Raw genomic sequence first — 17,446 nt, 5'->3', positions numbered from 1 at the left:
ACACTTCCATGACCTCTCCATCTCTCTCTCTCACACACACACACACACACCAACTTCTCATCTTTGCCAACTTCCTGCAATAAGGTCACAATTCCAGAGATCAAATAAAAAATATCATAAATATCAGATATCGCCAAAATGAATATACAAAAACATAACAAAAATATAAAAACAAATTCAAAATCATTTCATCAAATGAATGAATAATAATAATATGCACAGAAGTACAGTAAGACAGTGTGATATTAAGGACTAGTAGACTGAGCCCGCAAGGTGGTAGACTAAGGCCGCATCCAAATGGCATTATATTCCCTATATAGTGCACTACTTTTGACCAGAGCTCTATGGGTCCTGGTCAGAAGTAGTGCACTTCATAGGGAATATGGTGCCATTTAGGACACACATACCACCCTACACACATTATCCAAAACAAATTAGAATATTACTTGAAAAACGTGGTTTTCTGACTCTCTTCCTTCTCTCTATCCCCAATTATGAACGGACAAGAATAATAACATATCAGAACATTGTTCTAGTCTAGCAGATTAGGGGTCGCCCAAAATCATACACTGGGTGCGTCCCAAATGGCACCCTATTCCCTAAATAGTGCACTACTTTTGACCAGGGCCCATAGGGCTACCCATAGGGCGCTGGTCAAAAGTAGTGCACAATGTAGGGAATAGGTTGCCATTTGGGAAGTAGCCCCTTTCCCCCATATAGTGCACTGCTTTTGGTCAGTAGTATTGCACTACAATATGGGGATTAGGCCCCATATAGTATACTACATTTGGCCAGTAGTGCACTCGCTCTGTAGCGAATAGGGTGTGATTTGGTCCATGCTCTAGTTCTGCTAAAGCTTTAGGAGTGCTACACTAAAGATTCTCCCACCAACACTATAATAATCATAATATTCAGACATATATATAAAAACATCAGTAGTAGTAGGAGTAGTAGTAGTACAGTAAAGAAGAATAGAAGAAGGAACAATATGATGTAGCATTCACTTCATCTTCATCATCAACATCAATCCTCTGCATCTTTTGGGACGGTAAAAAGTCCTTTGTCAGAGAACCCGGGAAAACGGTTCCACGTCAAAACCTAGACAGCTAGAACCAGTACCAGTTGATCAGTGTGTGTGTGTGTGTGTGATAGAGAGAGAGAGAGAGAGAGAGAGAGAGAGAGAGAGAGAGAGAGAGAGAGAGTAAAATATGTCTTGTTTAAGATGGGCAGTGTGTGTGTGTGGGTAGTCTTGTAGTAAGTGTGTAGAGGGCTGTGTTTGTACTTCAATGTAGGTGTATCTAGTCTAACAGGGTGAGTGTCAGTCTATGTGTTTGAGTTAATTCATCTTTTGTTTACATTCTGCATGAGTGTGTGTGTACACAGTATATTCCTGTGTGTGACTACGTGTGCGTTCATGTGTACGTTCTCAGTGTGTGTGTGTGTGTGTGTGTGTGTGTGTGTGTGTGTGACTGTGTATACTGTCTCTGTATGTCCTCTAAGTACTCTATGTATCCTGGTACTGATCCTCCACTGTCTGGCTCTAGGTGTTAGAGGAGGCTCCGCTGAGCTCGGGGTTTGGCTGCTCAGGGAATGCTGTCTGTGGGGAGGAGGGCTGAGGAGGCTCCCCTCTCTCCTGGAGGTTCTTCTGATTGCGACTGGCCTCCCCCAGGGTCTGCAGTCTCCTCTCCTGCTGCTCCTCCAGCCCCCGCCACAGCTCTGCACGCTCACACTCCCTCTTCAACTCCCTTGAGGGGGAGGGGTGAGGAAGGGAGGAGGGAGAGAGAGAGAGGAGGAAGGGATGGATGGAGGGAGAGCAGATGGGGAATGGAGGTAGGAAGAGAGAGAAAGCTTAGGTTATATACACTGAGTGTACAAAACATTAGGAACACCTTCCTACTATTGAGTTGCACCCCCCGTTTTGCACTCAGAACAGCTTCAATTCGCTGTGTGAATGGTGTCAAAAGCGTTCCTCGGGGATGCTGGCCCATGTTGACTTCAATGCTGGGGGGGGGTGGTAAGAAAGATTGAGACAGAGGGATGTAACATTAATTATGGCTAGTTTTTCGTAGCCACTGTGATTCTGCATCTGTTTTGCTTGCTCTTAGGGGTTGTAGGCTAGGTATCTGTATAGCACTTTGTGACAACTGCTGATGTAAAAAGGGCTTTATAAAATACATTTGATTGATTGATTGATTGATTGAAGATATTGACTTATGGTGTCAATCAATGCAACTTCCAATTGAGAAAATGCATCCCATAACATTTTAACATGGAAAAAGCTGTTCTATCATTCAGCCTATAGTGGAAGCCAATGTGTGGTGTTCAGTGTAGGCCTGCATTCCATGAGTCATAAAAGAAAAAACATACAGGGCTTGACATTAACCTGTTTATCCACTTATCCTTCAGACAAGGAGGTGACTGAAAATGTTGTTGTGTTGTTTGATGCAAGAAACCACTTTACAAAATAAAATGCATTATTATTTTCATACCATTATTGCAGAGAATCAGACAAATTATGCTACCCTTTGCCTATTGGTTACTTAGCTTATTCAAGACTGTCTCAATTTACAACATTGCCCCTTTAAGACAAGAAAAAATGCTCTTTACCCAACTCGCTTTTCAAAGATGTCTAGAAATGTACATGTTTTGTGCTCTTGTAGGAAGCAATCACTCCCCCATTGCTGACTACAAATTATCTATAACTGGGCTAATAATTCACTAACTAGCAAAGGATATGAACAAATGTGCACACGTGGCAACATGCAGCTCTCGCTTTGATCTTAAAACAAGCGCATCTACGCACGACTACTCATGCTGTAAACACAGTCCAGTTCAAACTGAATGGCACAGATCCATATATGGCAATGGTCTATTTGCATATAGGCCTACTGCAGCTCTGATTGGTTTGTGTAGAGTACGGGCTGAGTCGTGCGTGTCAATGCAATAGAATCCTACTCCGATGCGTTCTGCCTACAACAAAATCTCTTGCATAGTTAGTTTAGCATACTAAGTCTTGCATAATTCATTTGGTTTCGGTATGTTGCATTGAAAGTGGCTAATATTGCGTTGATTCGATCACAATTCCCACAGTAAAGGGAAACGTTGGTAGTGTTAACTAAGGAGGAAAAAATGTTGAGTGAAGTTCAATCTCTTGCTTCTCTGCGCGGGCTGATATTTATTCTGTGTGGCAGTCCCGGGGAGCTGCGTAACCTGCGCATGCGCGTAGCTTAGAGGGAACATTGATGTCATTAAAGCTCCTTGAATTGAATGTAAGTGAACACAAAGAGAAAAGGAGAAAGAGAGGAAGAGAAAAAAAGAAAGACGGGAGGATGATAAACAGGGGTGTTATACAGACATATTAGTACACACAAGCACGCTCACTTCTGTTTCTCCACTTTGTAAGAGGCAGTGAGGTCATCAAACAGCTTGCTGTTCATCTCCATAAAGGTCTTCAGAACGTTGTAGATCAGAGAGACTATAGTCCTGCAGAGAGAGAGAGAGAGAGAGAGAGAGAGAGAGAGAGAGAGAGAGAGAGAGAGGGGGGATATGGAGGGATGGATAGATGGATGGATGGAGGGAGAGGGGGGGATGGAGGGAGAGAGAAATGGAGGGAGAGAGAGAGAGAGAGAGAGAGAGAGAGAGAGAGAGAGAGAGAGAGAGAGAGAGAGAGAGAGAGAGAGAGATGGAGATGGAGAGGTGAGGGGAGGGGAGGGGAGGGATGGAGGAAGAGAGAAGGACAGAAAAAGAGTGAGGGTGGGGTTAGAGAGGTATATCTGCAAAGATTCACAGTTCATACAGACTTAGAGAGCAAAGGTTATAGGTTAGGGGTTAGAGGTCACTCACTGGTTCCAGTGCTCCTTGGACACTGTGTAGAGCGTGGCGAAGACCAGAGGTAGAATCACCTGACAGTTCTCCTCTATCAGAGACAGGATGTACTCGTTGTTCCAGAAGTACAAAGCCCTCTCCGCTACCTACAACAGGGAAGGAGGAAGAGATGGAGAGAGGGAGGGAGAAAGAGGAAGAGAGAGAGAGAGAGAGAGAGAGAGAGAGAGAGAGAGAGAGAGAGAGAGAGAGAGAGAGAGAGAGAGAGAGAGAGAGAGAGAGAGAGAGAGAGAGAGAGAGAGGGAGAAAGATTGAAGGATGGAGAGGGATAAAGGGAGAGAAGTAGTGAGGGAGAAGGAAGTAAGAGGGAGAGAGGGAGGAATGGATGGATGGAGGGAGAGCAGAAGGGGAATAGAGGGAGGAAGACAGAGAAAGCTTAAACTGACTGTCCAAAACATTAGGAACACCTTCCTACTATTGAGCTGCACCCCTCCTTTTGCCCTCATAACAGCCTCAATTTGTTGGGGTATGGACTCTTCAAGGTGTTGAATGCGTTCCACAGGGATGCTGGCTGGATGTCCTTTGGGTGGTGGGTCATTCTTGATACACACAGAAAACTGTTGAGCGTGAAAACTCCAGCAGATTTGCAGTTCTTGATTGTCTCAAGGCTTAAAAATTATTCTATAACCTGTCTCCTCCCCTTTATCTATACTGATTGAAGTGGATTTAACAAGTGACATCAATAAGGGATCATAGCTTTCACCTGGATTTACCTGGTAAGTCTATGTAATGGAAAGAGCAGGTGTTCTTAATGTTTTGTACACACAGTGTATAACAGTAGAACAAATCTTTATTGTCCAGAGAAGTTTTCCTTTGCAGTTTGTTAGATCAATGTGAGAGGACAGGGATTGGCTGCCCAGATGTGGTGGGCATGGCCTAACCTAGGAGTGTGAGTGTGTGTGTGTTTGTTTGTTTTAATGTGTGTGTGTTTGTGTGTGTGTGTGTGTGTGTGGATGTCCCCACAAGTATAGTAAACAAACAAAAATTTGAACTGGGGACATTTTGTGTTCCCCACAAGGTCAAATGCTATTTCTAGGGTGTTTAGGATTAAGGTTAGAATTATTGTTAGGGTTAGAATTAGGGTTAGGGTTAGGGTTAAGACCTAGGGTTAGGGTTAGGAGCTAGGGTTAGGTTTAGGGTTAAGGTTAATGTTAAAGTTAGGGTTAGGGGTTAGGAAAAATAGGATATTGAATGGGACTGAATTGTGTGTCCCCACAAGGTTAGTTGTACAAGACTGTGTCTGTGTGTGTATGTGTGTGTGTGTGTGTACCTGGAAGTGTGGGCTGGAGATGCAGGCAGCGATCTGTTTGAAGAGAGGCTCCTGAACACGGATAAACTGAGATGGCTCGATCACATCCAGTATCTCCTCTATCTCCCCTAGGAACATCACCTACAGACGCACAGACAGATGCACATGCACACACACACAAGAAAAACACACACACGGATGAAGAGACGGATGCACACAAACATACACACACGCACGGACAGACACACACACACAGATGCACACACACAGACTCACACACACAGGAGAGAATCACACCATGAGTTTATATCAAAATACACACACAAAGATGTCTCACCTCTTTCTGGGTGCAGGTTTTGGGCCAGTACTTGAGGAGCCCTCGTATGATCTGAACAGAAAACAAACAGAGGCAAAGTCCAGCAGGGTGTTACAGTGTTTTATGGATACTGGAAGTTACAGTGTGGGAAGTGACTAACGACAGTTGGGTTGCAAAATTCCGGTAAACGATAACCCAAAGTTCCCAGGTTTTCCCAAAATCCCAGTTGGAGTATTCCTGGAATAAGCAGGGAATATGCAGGAAATCTTGCAATCAGGATTTCTGCAAGGCCTGGGATTTTTAGGGAAGTTACTGTAATTTTACAACCCTAAATGACACAAAAGGTGTTCCTTACGTATTCTGTGACTGTAGAATCTTTCTCCATAAACTGGACCACACAGTACGCCAACTGTAGAGTGGTAGATACATACAGCAGGTTAACACACGTATACACACACACATACAGCCCAGCTAGCACATAATGTTCTGAGAACCATATGTTCCTTTGAGCTTGGTGAGAGCGTGGTTGTCCTATGGTTATTTTGCATACAACCTTCCCATAACTCTCTGGGAATGGCGCCAGATAGTTGCTTGGCTTTAGAACATTCTCAGCACATTTAAGGAACTTGACCCCCAAAAAATATTTTCTTGGAATTTTATTACATTAAGAGAATGTTTCCTAAAAGTTCAAACATGGTTACATTTAATTTCAGTTTGGTAATGTTCTAGGAACATTCTCCAACTGCTTTGACATTGGGAATGTTCTCAAATAGTTCCAAGAACGTTAAGAAACAACGTTCTTCTATAGGAATTTCAGTACGTCTGCATAATGTTTCCTACAGGTTTCCCAATGGTTGTATTTAAAGTCATGTTCTCAAATTGTTCCAAGAACGTTAATAAAATGTTCCATAAAAACCACAAGAAAACTTTTGTAACGTTCAGAGAACGTTCTAAGAATGTTATTTAAAAACATATGCATACAGTAATTAGTGCTTGTTTCCTTTAAAATGGGGTCTGTTTAAATAGACAAAAATTAACAGCTTTGTATGCGTAAAAAAAACATGTTATGCTAGCTCCATCCTGGTGGCACAGTGGACTAATTCCATGGATATAGAAAATAAGATTATAAGTTCAAATCTCACTGATGCCGTGTCACAATAAAACATAAATGTGTTTGCATGATTAATGCCTAAGTAAATGAATTTCCATGTGTTTGGAGTTCAAAAAAGTTAACTCAAAATTTGCTCCTTGGAATTTGTGGAAACGTTCGTTTTTGGTTTCCCATTGGTTCTGGGAACGAAGCCATACGTTTCCTGACCAGTAAAACAATGTTTTTTCAATGTTCTGATAACGGATGTGAAAATTAAGCCTGTTCTGGGAATGTTATTTTTTAGGTTGCAGGGAGGTTCTGAGAACATTTTACTATAGTTCCCTGAAAGTTTTCCTGGGAGGTTTTATTAACATTCTGAGAATGGAAATTATAGGTTATTTGAAGGTAATTAAATAATGTTCTGAGAAAATGTTTCGATAAGACTTTTAATAACACTGCTAGCTTAACTGTGTTGAATGCTTAGGCATTAATCATGCAAACACATATCATTTTATTGTGGCACAGCGTCATTGAGATTTTAACTTATGATCTTCTGTTCTCTATCCATGGAATTAGTCCACTGCGCCACCAGGATGTAGCTAGGATGCCATGTTTCTTAACTCATACAAAGCTGTTCATTTTAGTATATTAAATCAGACACCATTTCAAAGGAAACAAGCACTCATTAAGATCAGGTGTGGCCAATTAGTGGGCGCAGCCAACACACCTGAACACACTTAACAAGATACAGAGTAGAGAGAGTTTTGCTGATGCTGAAAACGGAATGTATATGTTTTTAAATAACATTCTTATTGTTTTATTGTGGTTTTTATGGAACGTTTTCTTAATGTTCTGAGAACATTACTTTAAATAGAAACATGAGGAAACCTGCAGAAAATGATGTGCTGAACTACTGAAATTCCCCCTTAAGAACATGGTATTTTAACGTTCTCAGAACGTTCCGAGAACATGACTTCAAATAGGAACATGAGGAAACCTGTAAAAAACGTTATGATGAAGTACTGAAATTCCCACCTGAGAAACATGGTTCTCAGAACGTTATGTGCTAGCTGGGTATTCTGCACCATTCCCAGAATGTTGTGGGAAGGTTGTATAATAATATGCCATTTAGCAGACGCTTTTATCCAAAGCGACTTACAGTCTTGCATGCATAATTTTTTTTGTGTACGGGTGGTCCCGGGGATCGAACCCACTACCTTGGCGTTACAAGCGCCGTGCTCTACCAGCTGAGCTACAGCTGAGCTACAGCTACATGTTTATGCAAAATAAACATAGGACAACCAAGCTCTCACCAAGCTCTAAGAAACATTTGGTTCTCAGAACATTATGTGCTAGCTGGGCTAGCAGTGTTATTAAAAGTCTTATTGAAACATCCAGTGAAAGTTAAGGAAGTTATTCAAAACCTCCAAATAACCTATAATTTCCGTTCTCAGAACGTTAATAAACCCTATCAGGAAAACTTTCAAGGAACCATAGTAACATTTTCTCAGAACCTCCCTGCAATTTAAAATGTAAGACTTATGGCTTCGTTCCCAGAACCTATGGGAAACCAAAAACTTACATTCCAATAACATCCAATGAATCAAATGTGCTAGCTGGGAGTACTGTATACTGTGTACACACTAAAATATTGTATTTTATACATGCATGCACACACATTCAAATACGCCATCTGATGGCGCCGGAGGGTATGGCTGCCGTTTTATGGACTCTTATCCAACCGTGCTATTTTGTGTGTTTTTTCGGCCCAGTACATCACTGGGGCTAAGCTTCCTGCCATCCAGGACCTCTATACCAGGCGGTGTCAGAGGAAGGCCCTAAAAATTGTCAAAGACTCCAGCCACCCTAGTCATAGACTGTTCTCTCTGTTCCCGCACGGCAAGCTGTACCGGAGCACCAAGTCTAGGTCCAAGAGGCTTCTAAACAGCTTCTACCCCCAAGCCATTAGACTCATGTACATCTAATCAAATGGCTACCCAGACTATTTGCATTGCCACCCCACCCCTCTTTTACACTGCTGCTACTCTCTGTTTATTATCTACAGTTGAAGTCGGAAATGTACATACACTTAGGTTGGAGTCATTAAAACTTGTTTTTCAACCGCTCCACAAATTTCTTGTTAACAAACTATAGTTTTGGCAAGTTGGTTAGGACATCTACTTTGTGCATGGCACAAGTAATTTCTCCAACAAATGTTTACAGACAGATTATTTCACTTATAATTCACTGTATCACAATTCCAGTGGGTCAGAAGTTTACATACACTAAGTTGACTGTGACTTTAAACAGCTTGGAAAATTCCAGAAAATGATGTCATGGCTTTAGAAGCTTCTGATAGGCTAATTGACATCATTTGAGTCAATTGGAGGTATATCTGTGGATGTATTTCAAGGCCTACCTTCAAACTCAGTGCCTCTTTGCTTGACATCATGGGAAAATCAAAAGAAATCAGCTAAGACCACAGAATAGAAATTGTAGAACTCTGGTTCATCCTTGGGAGCAATTTCCAAACGCCTGAAGGTACCATGTTCATCTATACAACAATAGTATGCAAGTATAAACACCATGGGACCACGCAGCCGTCATATCGCTTAGGAAGGAGACGCGTTCTGTCTCCTAGAGATGAACTTACTTTGGTGCGAAAAGTGCAAATCAATCCAAGAACAACAGCAAAGGACCTTGTGAAGATGCTGGAGGAAACAGGTACAAAAGTATCTATATCCACAGTAAAACAAGTCCTATATCGACATAACCTGAAAGGCCGCTCAGCAAGGAAGAAGCCACTGCTCCAAAACCACCATAAAAAAGCCAGACTACGGTTTGCAACTGCACATGGGGACAAAGATCGTACTTTTTGGAGAAATGTCCTCTGGTCTGATGAAACAAAAATAGAACTGTTTGGCCATAACGGCCATCATTATGTTTGGAGGGAAAAGGGGGTTGCTTGCAAGCCGAAGAACACCATCCCAACCGTGAAGCACGGGGTGGCAGCATCATGCTGTGGGGGTGCTTTGCTGAAGGAGTGACTGGTGCACTTCACAGAATAGATGGCATCATGAGGAAGGAAAACTATGTGGATATATTGAAGCAACATTTCAAGACATCAGACAGGAAATTAAAGCTTGGTCGCAAATGGGTCTTCCAAATGGACAATGACCCCAAGCATACTTCCAAAGTTGTGGCAAAATGGCTTAAGGACAACAAAGTAAATGTATTGGAGTGGCCATCACAAAGCCCTGACCTCAATCCTACACATTCTTAAAATAAAGTGGTGATCCTAACTGACCTAAAACAGGGAATCTTTACTAGGATTAAATGTCAGGAATTGTGAAAACTGAGTTTAAATGTATTTGGCTAAGGTGTATGTAAACTTCCGACTTCAACTGTATTTATAGTCACTTTAATAACTCTACCTACATGTACATATTACCCCAATTACCTCGACTAACCGGAGCCCCCGCACATTGACTTGGTACTGGTACCCCCTGTATATACAGTGAGGGAAAAAAGTATTTGATCCCCTGCTGATTTTGTACATTTGCCCACTGACAAAGAAATTATCAGTCTATAATTTTAATGGTAGGTTTATTTGAACAGTGAGAGACAGAATAACAACAACAAAATCCAGAAAAATGCATGTCAAAATGGTATAAATTGATTTGCATTTTAATGAGGGAAATAAGTATTTTACCCCCTCTCAATCAGAAAGATTTCTGGCTCCCAGGTGTCTTTTATACAGGTAACGAGCTGAGATTAGGAGCACACTCTTAAAGGGAGTGCTCCTAATCTCAGCTTGTTACCTGTATAAAAGATACCTGTCCACAGAAGCAATCAATCAATCAGATTCCAAACTCTCCACCATGGCCAAGACCAAAGAGCTCTCCAAGGATGTCAGGGACAAGATTCTAGACCTACACAAGGCTGGAATGGGCTACAAGACCATCGCCAAGCAGCTTGGTGAGACGGTGACAACAGTTGGTGCGATTATTCGCAAATGGAAGAAACACAAAAGAACTGTCAATCTCCCTCGGCCTAGGGCTCCATGCAAGATCTCACCTCATGGAGTTGCAATGATCATGAGAACGGTGAGGAATCAGCCCAGAACTACACGGGAGGATCTTATCAATGATCTCAAGGCAGCTGGGACCATAGTCACCAAGAAAACAATTGGTAACACACTACGCTGTGAAGGACTGAAATCCTGCAGCGCCCGCAAGGTCCCCCTGCTCAAGAAAGCACATATACATGCCCGTCTGAAGTTTGCCAATGAATATCTGAATGATTCAGAGGAGAACTGGGTGAAAGTGTTGTGACCAGATGAGACCAAAATGGAGCTCTTTGGCATCAACTCAACTCGAGGAGGAGGAATGCTGCCTATGACCCCAAGAACACCATCCCCACCGTCAAACATGGAGGTGGAAACTTTATGCTTTGGGGGTGTTTTTCTGCTAAGGGGAAAGGACAACTTCACCGCATCAAAGGGACGATGGACGGGGCCATGCACCATCAAATCTTGGGTGAGAACCTCCTTCCCTCAGCCAGGGCATTGAAAATGGGTCGTGGATGGGTATTCCAGCATGACAATGACCCAAAACACACGGCCAAGGCAACAAAGGAGTAGCTCAAGAAGAAGCACATTAAGGTTCTGGAGTGGCCTAGCCAGTCTCCAGACCTTAATCCCATAGAAAATCTGTGTAGGGAGCTAAAGGTTCGAGTTGCCAAACGTCAGCCTCGAAACCTTAATGACTTGGAGAAGATCTGCAAAGAGGAGTGGGACAAAATCCCTCCTGAGGTGTGTGCAAACCTGGTGGCCAACTACAAGAAACGTCTGACCTCTGTTATTGCCAACAAGGGTTTTGCCACTAAGTCATGTTTTGCAGAGGGGTCAAATACTTATTTTCCTCATTAAAATGCAAATCAATTTATAACATTTTTGACATGCGTTTTTCTGGATTTTGTTGTTGTTATTCTGTCTCTCACTGTTCAAATAAACCTACCATTAAATCTATAGACTGATCATTTCTTTGTCATTGGGCAAACATACAAAATCAGCAGGCTATCAAATACTTTTTTCCCTCACTGTAGCCTCGCTATTGTTATTTTTACAGCTGTTCTTTAATTATTTGTTACTTTTATTTGGTATTATTTTATATTGTATTTTTGGGGGGTATTCTTTCTTAAAACTGCATTGTTGGTTAAGGGCTTGTAAGTAAGCATTTCAATGTAAGGTCTACACCTGTTGTATACGGTGCATGTGACAAATAAAATTTGATTTGTGTATACACACACAAACACTGTACACACACACCCCATGTGTCATGTTATAAGCAGTGGTATTGCAGTAATCTGTAGAGTTTTTCCTTGTTGCAGCATTCCTTAGAGTCAGAATACCCACTCACCCACAAACCCCCCACACACACACACACACACACACACACACACACACACACCCACACACACATTCCCTAGAGCAGGGTCGTCCCCCCCGATGTAAGTTTTGTTTTTCGCCCTAGCACTACACAGCTGATTCAAATAATCCAAGCTTGATGAGAGTTGGTTATTTGAATCAGCTGTGTAGTACTAGGGCAAAAAACTAAACGTGCACCCAGGGGGCCCCAGGACCGAGTTTGGGAAACCCTGCCCTAGAGTGTGAATACAATGGGATGTAAAACCCTGATCCCACCGGATTACTGCGCTAAGGATCGGAAAGAGAAGTTTTCCAAGTCGGTGCCTGAATATGTGCGTGTGCGTATGTGTTTCGCGGTTGGCCCTATGCCTAGGCTCGTTGCCATGGTGAGTGGGCACCGTGGCGACGGAGTGTGTGTGTTTACTTCGGAAGGAGTGATGTCACAGTCTGCCCTGAGGGGATATGACATATTAGAGCTTATACCTCTCCTTTCTCTCTCTCCCTCTCTCTCTTTCTCTCTTTCTGTATCTTTCTCTCTCTGTCTCACTTTCTCTCTCTCTTGATCTTTCTCTCTCTCTCTAACTATCTGTCTCACTTTCTTTTTCTCTATAACTCATTCACTTTCTACCTCTCTCTGCTTCCTTCTCACTTTTCCCCATCTCTCTTCGTTTTTTTCACTCTTCATCCCTGACTTTCTCTATCCCTCTCTCTCTATGCACATTATATGGAAAGATCAACAGAGGGTTGGAGCGGAGGTAGAGGGTGAATGGAGGGTGAAAGGAGCGAGGGATGAATGAGAAAAGCAGGAAAGAACCAGTGATTAAAATGAGATGACAGGAGTTGAAGCGTTTAAAGTATTAAAGTCAGATTAGTGACAAGCCTAGGGTAAATACAGAGTTGGATTCTGTTGTTAGGTGAGGGATTATCGGTATTGTAGTCTGTTAGGATAGAGTTTATGGTGTTTGTAGTTCCAGGGTAATAAGAGGTGACAACTGGTGACTTTAATAATGTAAATACAGCAGCCTAAACCAGTGTTTGCCAACTCCATTCCTCGAGTACCCCCAACCGCAGACATTTGTTTTGTAGCCCCAGACAAACTCACCTGATTCAACTCATGGAGGGCTTGATGATTAGTTGACAAGTTGAATCAGGTGTGGTTGTCTGGGTCTACTACAAAAATGTATGCTGTTGGGGGTACTCAAGGAGTTGAGAAACACTGGCCTAAATCATGGGCTATTTTTGACCAGAGCCCCCACCCTATTACCAATAAGCTCAATAAGGAATAGGGTGCCATTTGAGAAACAGGCCATTGTTCCCTCCCACCCTGCTGAAAAAAACAGCATAGACCAGCATAGGCTGGTGACTAGCCTTCATTGTGTTTTCACTGGTGTCCAGCCTTCATTGTGTTTTTGCTTGTGACCAGCCTTCATTGTGTTTTTGCTGGTGACCAGCCTTCGCTGTTTTTTTGCATGACCAGCTAGACCATGCTGGTCAGCTAGACCCCTTAAACTCAACTCTGAGTTCCACTGTTTTTTTAAATTGTTCACCTCTAATCAGGTACTGATTTAGACCTGGGACACCAGGTGGACGCAATTCATTATCAGGTAGAAAAGACAACCAGCAGGCTCCGGCCCTCATAGGGTAAGAGTTGAATACCCCTGAGCTAGACCATGCTGGTCTGCCAGCAGAACCACCTAGATCAGGGGTTCCCAAACTTTTTTGGCCAGCAACCCCATTTTGATATCAAAACATTTTCGCGACCCCACCATGTAAAAAACATGATTTAATCAACTGCCCATGTTCATTTTTTTAATTGGGTCTATGACAGTCTATTACAAATCAGTCTGACAGTAATTTTGATAGTTTTTCAATCTTAACCCTCCCGTTGTCCTAGGGTCAAAATGACCCGCCACTGTGTTGATCCAACTTTATTTAATTTTTATATTTTTTGGATCATTTGTGAGAAGGAGGCAGTGATACTTTCTTTAAAGTCTCACTGCCTCCTTCTCACAAATGATCCCCAAAAAATAAAAATTAAATAAAGTTGGTTCAACACAGTGGCGGGTCATTTTGACCCTAGGACAACGGGAGGGTTAAGGAAGTATGGTTTGAGATGACTGAAATCAGAATCAGAAAGGTATTGGGAAGTTCAGAAGATCTTCAGGCAATCATTTTTATGTTCTTTTTCCCTCAGTCTGATTTAGTGCCTGGTCTTGTCCATTCTGTTCTAATGAGCCAGGGTTGTGGGTTCGATTCCCACAGGGGGCCAGTATGAAAAAATTATATATTAAAAAATAATGTATGCACTCACTAACTGTAAGTCGCTCTGGATAAGAGCGTCTGCTAAATGACTAAAATGTAAATGATCACAGCTGTATGTGCAGTCAGTCAGTCTGTAGTGTGATTTGAGGCCGGTCTCTAGTGGTCATGGGTGCACATTGCAGTCACTCTCATTTAATATTTAAAGCTGCAAGATGTAACTTTTTGGGCAACCCAACCAAATTCACATAGACATGTGAGTTATAGATATGTCATTCTCATTGAAAGCAAGTCTAAGAAGCAGTAGATCTGTTCTATGTGCGCTATTTCTATGCTTCCCGTTCTTCAGTTTCGTTTTTTTGCTTCAAACAGCTGAAAATACAATATTTTTGGTTATGGAAAATATATTTCACAGCAGTTTAGATTGTACAATGATTCTCCACACTATACTTGCTTGTTTTGTCACATAACTTGAAATTAGGTGAACTATTACAATTTTAGCAACCAGGAAATTATTTCTCCATAGTGCACCTTTAACTCTTAGTACTTGGGAACAGAGCGAGAGAGCGAGAGAGCGAGAGAGCATGTGTGCGTGGTTAGCAGGCCGTGCTGCGTGTGTTAATAAATAATACATGGAGTCTGAGGAGAGAAATGTAGGGCAAGCTGACGTTTATACTCAGAATACACACACACACACACACACACTGACACATACACAAACACACACACACACATATATACACACATATATACACACACACACACCAAGGCTGAGACGCACACATACAAGTACATTCAGATTGAATAGAGCACACATACACATATAGAAACCTACACATTGACACATAGACACACACATTCACAGATACTGGTTGTGTGTGTGTGTGTGTATAAGAGGATGGTGTAAGTTGTGATCACAGCTGGATGTGCAGTCAGTCAGTCTGTAGTGTGACTCGAGGCCGGTCTCTAGTGGTCATGGGTGCACATTGCAGTCGCTCTCATTTAATATTTAAAACTGCAATATGTAACTTTTTGGGCAACCCAACCAAATGCACATAGAAATGTGAATTATAGATCTGTCATTCTCATTGAAAGCATGTCTAAGAAGCGGTAGATCTGTTCTGTGTGTGCTATTTCTATGCTTCCTGTTCTTAAGTTTCATTTTTTGCTTCAAACAGCTGAAAATACAATATTTTGGGTTATGGAAAATATATTTCACAGCAGTTTAGATTGTACAATGATTTTACACTTGTTTTGTCACATAACTTGAAATTAGGTGAACTATTAGAATTTTAGCAACCAGGAAATTATTTCTCCATAGTGCACCTTTAACTCTTAGTACGTGGGAACAGAGCGAGAGAGCGAGAGAGTGAGAGAGCGAGAGAGCGAGTGAGCATGTGTGCGTGTGTGTGTGGTTAGCAGGCCGTGCTGCGTGTGTTAATATATAATACATGGAGTCTGAGGAGAGAAATGTAGGGCAAGCTGATGTTTATACTCAGAATACACACACACACAAACACTGACACATACACAAACACACACATATATACACACATATATACACACACCAAGGCTGAGATGCACACATACAAGTACATACAGATTGAATAGAGCACACATACACATATAGAAACCTACACATTGACACATAGACACACACATTCACAGATACTGGTTGTGTGTGTGTGTATAAGAGGATGGTGTGAGCCATGGGTGCACAATGAAGTCTCTCTAATTTAATATTTAAAGCTGCAATGTGTAACTTTTTGGGCAACCTGACCAAATTCACATAGAAATGTGAGTTATAGATCTGTCATTCTCATTGAAAGCAAGTCTAAGAAGCGGTAGATCTGTTCAGTGTGCACTATTTCTATGAATCCCGTTCCTACGTTTGGTTTTTTATTTCAAACAGCTGAAAATACATTTTTGGTTATGGAAAATATATTTCACAGCGGTTTAGATTATACAATGATTTTCTACACTATACTTGCTTGTTTTGTCACATAAACTGAAATTAGGCAAAGTATTCGAATTTTAGCAACCAGGAAATGATTTCTCCATAGTGCACCTTTAACTCTTAGTACTGGGGAACAGAGAGAAAAAGAGAGAGAGAGAGAGAGAGAGAGAGAGCATGTGTGCGTGGTTAGCAGGCCGTGCTGCATGGTGTGTGTGTGTGTGTGTGTGTGTGTGTGTGTGTGTGTGTGTGTGTGTGTGTGTGTGTGTGAGTGACTGACCTGTGCGTGGAAGATGGACAGGGACTTGGCTGAGTGTAGAGGGATCAGGACTCGAACCAGGAATTGCTTATGTTCCGACTTCAGGGGCAGAGCAAACCCGTTTATAATGCTGTAGAGAAAGAGAAGGTTCCCTATGAAATTTAAAAAATTCAAGCATACAACCTAAGAAAATGTACAACAATGGCAAATACTTTGATGAAGAAAAAACCTAAGAAAGAAATGGAGAAACCTAACCAACCAAAACCATAGAGACCTAGAAAACCTGAGCCTACGCCTTCACTATGGTGAATCACTAAAACAATACAGAAATGCACTACGGAAAAAGAAGGAACAGCACGTCAGAAATCAGCTCAATGTAATTGAAGAATCCATAGAATCTAACTGCTTCTGGGAATATTGGAACACACTAAACAAACAACAACACAAAGAGTTATCTATGCAAAACGGAGATGTATGGATAAACCACTTCTCCAATATTTTTGGCTCTATAACAAAGAACAAACAGCAAAAACATATACAGTGCATTCGGAAAGTATTCAGATTCATTGACTTTTCCACATTTCATTCCCTTACCGCCTTATTCTAAAACGGATTAAATCGTTTTTTTCCTCATCAATCTACAAACAATACCCCATAATAACAAAGCAAAAAAAATTAAGATGGCGCCGACAGAGACGGCTGCCTCGCTTTTAGTCCTTAGGAAACTTTGCAGTATCAAGATGGCCACCATTGTTCCTGTACCCAAGAATGCAAAGGTAACTGAACTAAATGACAAACACCCCATAGCACTCACTTCTGTCATCGTGAAGTGCTTTGAGAGACTAGTCAAAGATCATATCACCTCCACCTTACCTGTCACCCTAGACCCACTTCAATTTGCTGACCGCCCCAATAGGTCCACAGACGATGCAATCGCCATCACACTAAACACTGCCCTATCCCATCTGAACAAGAGGAATAGCTATGTAAGAATGCTGTTCATTGACTA

At 41.8% G+C, this 17,446-nt stretch overlaps 1 protein-coding gene across 1 annotated transcript in view; it reads right to left on the bottom strand.

Moving 5' to 3' along the window:
* Window positions 1–661: 661 nt before the first annotated feature.
* The window catches only part of LOC121571246 (serine/threonine-protein phosphatase 2A 56 kDa regulatory subunit beta isoform-like), a 65,302-nt gene continuing 48,517 nt past the window's right edge, over window positions 662–17,446 (bottom strand). Inside the window, exons 7-13 of the mRNA XM_041882588.2 lie at window positions 16,459–16,567; window positions 5,803–5,856; window positions 5,469–5,519; window positions 5,153–5,272; window positions 3,844–3,971; window positions 3,382–3,483; window positions 662–1,745 (exon numbers count right to left, since the gene is read on the bottom strand). Of these exons, the coding sequence (XP_041738522.1) occupies window positions 1,541–1,745; window positions 3,382–3,483; window positions 3,844–3,971; window positions 5,153–5,272; window positions 5,469–5,519; window positions 5,803–5,856; window positions 16,459–16,567 (769 nt within the window). The 3' untranslated portion in view covers window positions 662–1,540. The remainder of the gene's footprint in view (window positions 1,746–3,381; window positions 3,484–3,843; window positions 3,972–5,152; window positions 5,273–5,468; window positions 5,520–5,802; window positions 5,857–16,458; window positions 16,568–17,446) is intronic.

The sequence above is a fragment of the Coregonus clupeaformis genome, chromosome 8 (genome assembly GCF_020615455.1).
Source record: "Coregonus clupeaformis isolate EN_2021a chromosome 8, ASM2061545v1, whole genome shotgun sequence".
In the NCBI taxonomy this organism is placed as follows: Eukaryota; Metazoa; Chordata; class Actinopteri; order Salmoniformes; family Salmonidae; genus Coregonus; species Coregonus clupeaformis.
Note: the sequence above shows the minus strand (reverse complement) of the source record. Positions and strands in the feature narration are given on the sequence as shown.